This window comes from Empidonax traillii, unplaced genomic scaffold (genome assembly GCF_003031625.1).
Source record: "Empidonax traillii isolate 1590-97213 ecotype Southwest subspecies unplaced genomic scaffold, ASM303162v1 scaffold245:size1430315, whole genome shotgun sequence".
Taxonomy (NCBI): Eukaryota; Metazoa; Chordata; class Aves; order Passeriformes; family Tyrannidae; genus Empidonax; species Empidonax traillii.
Genome location: NW_020955438.1, coordinates 1,418,412 through 1,425,089, shown reverse-complemented (window position 1 = coordinate 1,425,089; position 6,678 = coordinate 1,418,412). Strand labels below are relative to the sequence as shown.

Sequence of the window (6,678 nt, the reverse complement as noted above, 5' to 3'; positions counted from 1 at the left end):
CCCTCAGACACAAGACAGGGAGGTGGCAAGATCTTCAGTTCATCCAAGATGAAGTCCTTACTGGGAAGGTTGTTTTACAGAACTTCAGATATTGAAAGTTTTAGTGGCAAAGCTATTAGCATATCATCACTTTCCTGCATCCAAGAAGTTATGCAGAGTGTTACAGATTTCATTTTTAAACTCAGGCTCCGAAAATCTGCCAGACTAACATTAAGAACAGTAAGTGTTTTTTCCAATACGGTCCTAGCATTTGTTTGAGAAGCCACAAAATCTGCATATAAATAAAACCACTAGTGTGGTTTACATGACTGTAAATGAATTTACAAATAAAAACAGGTTAAATTCCATATAAATCATAGGTATATGGTGACACCTTCACAGAAACCTTTGTCTGTGTAGCTGACTGGAACATTCAAATAAAATAATTATAATGTAGTGATTTATGAAATCTCCTGTATATTATTGTCTGTAAAATAAAATACTTTTTATTATAAAAGTAAAAAAAGCCCTGCCAAAATGCCACACAAAATCTAAAGGAATACAGCAGAAACAGATAACCTAAATGTAACTGATACTTAACGAGAATAGAAGTGGGGATATCAGGAAACTTTTTTTTTAAATTACAACCATTTTACTCCAGTAATTAGTATCTTCATATGGAAGAAATTGATTCGACCTTTTACAAATAAGACGACAAAATGTTATTATATTGTCAGGCAAAGAGCTGTCCAAAATTACAAAGGGAAATCTGCTCTCCAGAAACTGTAACAGGAAAGGATGCACTCTGAAATTACAGTTTTAAATAAATAAATAAATAAGACAAGTGCTAGGAGATACAATTATTACAAGCATGAGCCACTTGCAACGCTTAAAACTGAAAATTCTGTTGTACATTTTAGGAAGTGTTAGCTTCAATTTTTGGTTTTAGTATCATGCTATTTAATCTCTTTGCTGTAGCCATCATACAAGACAGTGGCTGTGAAACCAGCAAAATAATTCCAGATTCAGATATGCAGCAAAATGCCTTTTAAACAGACTTCTTTTAGCTTTCATTAATTTTCACTCTTTTCATTTATACAAGATATAAATAACTTTTCCCGTTTCTAAGAAAGGAGGACTCACAAACTCCTAAGTTTTCCTGACAGCAAGTGATATAAAAACTGCTGAAGCTGAAATCATTTAGTGTTTGCTGAACAATCACCAAACAGTGCTTATGAGGGATACAACACACACACTACACAAATGGATTTGCAGAAACAGCTTTTCTTGGATCATTCACAGTTACCGCTTTTCAGTTTCATGGGAGTGGCACAATGAAAAATAAACCAGAATTCAAGACTGTGCCCCAGCCTATTTGAAAGAGCTCTTATCTGAGCATACAGAGATGAAGAGTTGATTAGTATGAGGCAGACATAGTATCTCCTTCCCTCTATTTTTAAAATTTCTAAGATCATCATAACCAAGAAAAGAGCCTTAATGAGAGCTTCCCTGCCACAAAGGGCCTTGAAACAGGGCTGAAGCAAAACACCAACATTTTTTTACTTATAAAAACAAATTCATAGCCACTTGAATTTGGAAAAGTCTTTCTTACAAAACAGTGTTTAAAAAAAATTATGTTAAAAAAAGACACTACATTTCTAAATATGAAGGCTAAAGGGGAAAAAAAAAAGGAAACTTTGGACAACAATTTTCAATGGATAACAACGAGTGAACAGAAATATGAAACAGTGTATCAAAAGTATGGTTTAAATAATTTAGGGGATCCCTAGCTTTATTTTCTCTATTTTTTATGGGTAGCAGCACAACTATGGTAACAGGCACAACTATCCAACTGATAACACTGAGCCAAGTACTGCTTTGAAAGGACAGAAAATACACTCCCCACAATAAGAGAACCCCTGCTTTAAAACAGAAATTCTGAACTATCTGGAAACATTCAAGCTCAGGTTCTGAGCAACCTGAGCTAGCTGAAAATGTCCCTGCTCACTGCAGGGAGGTTGGGCTATACGCCTTTAAAGGTGCCTTCCAACACAAACCATTCTCCAATTCTACGAATTTTCAATCAAGGATCATAAACACAGTAACAAGAAATTACTGATATTTTTTCTGAATTATAAACACAACAATTTTATATACAATATGACGTCTATGTAGATGCAATTCTGACAGTAGACTATTTAGCTAGAAAGACAGAAAATATTTTACACTTCCTCTTTTGCAAGCACAGACAAAACATTTAAAACACTTTAAAGCAGTTTTTCCAGGAAAAATCTGAGTTTTCATTAATGTACTTTGAAAACACCTCTGGTCTGCAGAAAATCCCTTTATTTTAATATTTACAATTTACAACCTGAACAACCTTCAAATTCAAAATTCTACTGAAATGCCTACGCTTTTTTTTAAAAACCTGCTCTATATTTTCTGTGCCACAGCAGGCAACTCCAGACAGAGCATTGCAAAGATTTAGTAATTAACAAAGGTGATGGAACATGATGGAACGATGAAATATTATGAGCTTTACCTGGTGAGGAAGGAGCACTGGAAGACTGCTGGTCTGCGGAAAAGGATGGCCAGGAGCGCTGACAATCTGAGTCAGAGTAAAGATGCACATGAAAAAGAGATAGAAGATGGTGGGGGTAAAAAGAAAAAAAAAAAAAAAAAAAAAAAAAAAAAAAAAAAAAAAAAAAAAAAAAAAAAAAAAAAAAAAAAAAAAAAAAAAAAAAAAAAAAAAAAAAAAAAAAAAAAAAAAAAAAAAAAAAAAAAAAAAAAAGAAAGGAAAAAGCTCCAGACAGGCAGCTGAGGAGATGCAGACATACCTAAAATACTACGTTTTACCTGACACAAAAATTACTGTGGAAAAGAGTTTGTATGAAACTCTACTAGTAGAGTGCACACTGGCAGAATATTAAATCGCCACTGAGGAGGCATCATTGTCTCTCCAAACCCATTCTCCATGGCAGTGTCACCTGCTGCAAGACATTCCTCCCTACATGCCAGTTCCATTTTGAGGAAGTCAATCTATGTTTGCCTCTTTCTTCCTGACTTTTAGGTTTCTCAAGTCTTTCCCTTTTCTAAGTGTGCAGCATCATACAGGTCAGACCTCTCTTGCTCTGGTTCCTACTGTTCACAGTGTACTATTTTCTGGCCAGATTTTGGGGGTTGGAGAGTCTCATGCGAATACTAAATTGAGGAAAACCATTCCTAAACCACAGTAGCATACTCCAGCCACAGCTCCTGGGTCTTTGCTGAACTGATGATGCCAGGAGAAAGAAGGAAGGGAGAAAAGGCTGGAAATCTTTGGTTGCCCAAGGGTACCGACAGGGAAGCCAGACGAAGGATCCCGGAGTGTAAAGACTGAAGTAGAAGTGGGCAGTCCAAAAATTTACTGACTATGAGAAAGTAGCATATGGATATGTGACTACAGCCTTTCTGAAGGCCAAATTAAAGCTGATTGAGCATTCTGTATTCCTGTACTTCTTAATTTCTTGTTTCTGAACTTTTGATTTGGCAGCTTCAGTTTTCTGCGTAGGTAATCTTATTCACAGTAAGTAGAATTACACTCTCCCCTCTTTATTTCTTTGAGTTGCTGTGAGAAGAGTGTTAGGTAATCTCTCAGGTCCACTGAGCTCATCAGGCTGCCTGGCTAGGAAATAGAAGCTGAACCTACAACAGCTGGCAAAGCTCCTCTGATATTTCCCCAAGATAAACTGGAACATGGGCAAATCAAGGATTGATTAGGGGGAGTTAAGGGGATTCAGTTTGGTTTTGCTGTTTTACCCTCTTATTTGCACCTGTGTTCCATGTGGGTTCAGAGGAGAAATTGACCCTTGCATTTTCAGACAATTTGTTCTACGCCTGAGCATCCTTGCACCCGATCACTGAAAAGAAGCCTCTGTTGTCCTTTGCGGATTCAGAGCAGAAAACTTACAGGTGGCTCGTAGCACTCTCACTAAATCACAGAGGTCTTTTGCCCAGGCCTAGCTCCAGTCCTACAATCTTTGGGGAACACTCAATTGCTAAGAAAGTGCCTAAGCAAGCACATTAGAAACATCACAGGACTCCATGGCTGCTTAAGTGATCACAGAATCCAAACAAACAGTAAAATAAATTATTTAATTTATGGGTCCCCATTTGTTCACAAATATCTACAGCACATTTTTACAGGAACAGATGCATGTACTTCAGAATGCACAGCATTGGGGCTGAAATCTGAAAGTTTTCTTCCAGCTAATTTATTTAGAAATGAATTCTCATCTATATGCTCAGATAACTACTGGATGAATTATACTTTATTTATATGAAAATTGTTTTTTTATTGCTTATATATACATGAGCAATTTTTCTCAAGTATAAAGAACCCACTGGAGATCACCTACTTATATAAATGAGTGCTCACTTTTCTCATTGTAATGAAACTGTGGGTGCAATTGTGATTACAAGCATGAGAATGCCCATTTTTGTCTGTCTAGATCTCCTTGGCTGCAAAAGAGTTCTTAGAAACTAGACACACATGAAAAGCACTGCAAACATTACACTGTCATAAGCTGGCATGCCACAAATAGAATTATTTTCCTCAACTTACCAAGCAATTTTAACATTCCTGTTTGTCCTGTATACTTGTAACAGTTTAGAGAGCAGAACACAGATAAAAAAGAAAAAAGATAAGTGTCAGAAGAAATTAGAGAAAATCCTTCTACTGAAAGCTATAGAGCTGATTTTTGAAACTGGCAGTAGTAGGCTGCCAGCAAATCATTTTGTCCTTAATCAGCTTAGAAATTTAATGATAAAAGGTGGAATCTAAGCATTTGTAAGGTTCTTTCACTTGTTTTGAAGAAAGGTGTCTGTACTCAAATTTAGAGACAAACACTAAGCTTAGTACTTGTCCACCTTTTAACATTTCTACCACCAGGTGCAGTTTGCAATCATTATTTAACAGAGGCCAAGAAAGAGTGGAAAAGTATGGATGATGCAGAAAAACGCAAGACAAGCACACCAAAAAAGTACGTGGAAAGTGAGACTTTCTGCTGGAATTAAAATATGCCTGATGCCAGCCCACACTACTATCTTATTTTGAAGGTCATTACATTTAATCAGGTCAGCCAAAAGTTTGAGCAGAAAAAAACATAAGTACTTAAGGTATCTGCAATCAATAAAACACACCTTAAAAATTAAACCCTACTCTTGTTGCCAAAATTTGAGTAATACACATTAAAAACTTCTAAGATAGGTACATTTGTAAAAAAGCCAAATTTTAAATTCAGACTTAATTTGTTCATTATAGCAAAAGCAAATATAAATAAGCTACTAATTTTAAGGTCATTATCACAATTCTTTCTTCTTTTTCCCCATACTGTACTATGGTACACTGTAGAGTGACACTTAATATAGATGGATCCACATTTATCTTAAGTACTTCTGCTTTCAAAAGTTGATTCACAGCCTATTCCACCGAGCAGATGGCAGGAGCACAGGATGGTTTCACGTAGCAGACTATGTTCAGTGCAGCCAAGACATGTCAATCCTTTTTTGGTTCAGGTACAAGCACAATAGTAACACATCCTGGGTAAATTTCACATGGAAAGGCTGACAGCTAATCCCTGTAGTTTCAATCAATTGCAGAATTGGGGAATGTGTGCACCAGCCTCAGAGTCAGTAGCTCTTCTGGCAGGCAGAAATAACAAATGATTTTTTGTCTGCAGTGGAGCATGCTCATTAAAGTGATGGTTAAATCTCATCCAGACAAGCCACCAATCAAAATCAAAAAGCAAACCACTCTTCCTTTAGAATGGCAAGAGCTTGTTTTGTCCCTCTCCCCTACAGATATTAAACAGGATCTGTGTGTAAATCTAATAATAGAAGCCCTTACAATTACTGGCATTTTATAATGGAACTCCTTACCAGAATTTTCATATGCTTCAAAATTGAAATGAGGTTTCCTGTCCTCCGCCACGTGGTCATAAGTGATGTGTGGTATTGTCAACATCCTATCTGGAGAAGAAGGTCCATTGTCCTTGTCTAACTTAAATTTCTTCTTTTTAACCTAAAAAAACCACATACATTAAATTACTCAAACCAAGCCACATTTAGTTGTCTCTTCAGTAATGTCTTCAATAATAATGCAGTCCCCAATGAGTTATAACCAATTAAAAGAGTTCCTGACCAATTATAATTTTCATTATGCTATACTGTGTTTCTCATTATGTTGGCCTCCCTATCCTGCTAAAACTGGCTAATCACTAGAATTCTTCACATTGTCATTACCAAATCCCTTGCCTGCAATAAAAAAAAAAAAAAAATCTGCTAATTCTGCCCAGTTCATATAAATCAAACTATTCTAGAATACCTTTACCATTTTATCGATGCAATAAATCATACCCTCAGCAAAAAGCAAATGGATATATTACTGCTGAACTCAGATGACCCTCAGAAATACAAGGGAAGACTTCTGCACAACATCTTCCTCTTCCATCTTGAGATTACTGTGCAGCACTTTTACAACAGAGAGGACAGAGTATTACTTAATCTAAAGATTCTGATGAAGTTTTTTTGGTTGCTGTTTTTTAAAGAAAATAAAATTACTTAACTTATGGAATCCCTTGATACAACATGGCAATTTTCTTTCTTTTCCCCTTTCTTTATAGATTTTCAAACAATAACAGTTAGTTATTGATTGATGTA

General features: G+C 35.9%; 1 protein-coding gene across 1 annotated transcript in view; it reads right to left on the bottom strand.

Moving 5' to 3' along the window:
• Positions 1-6,678, bottom strand: part of KCNQ1 (potassium voltage-gated channel subfamily Q member 1) — a 112,610-nt gene that overhangs the window by 889 nt on the left and 105,043 nt on the right. Inside the window, exon 10 of the mRNA XM_027888729.1 lies at positions 5,899-6,040. Coding sequence (XP_027744530.1) covers positions 5,899-6,040 — 142 coding nt within the window. The remainder of the gene's footprint in view (positions 1-5,898; positions 6,041-6,678) is intronic.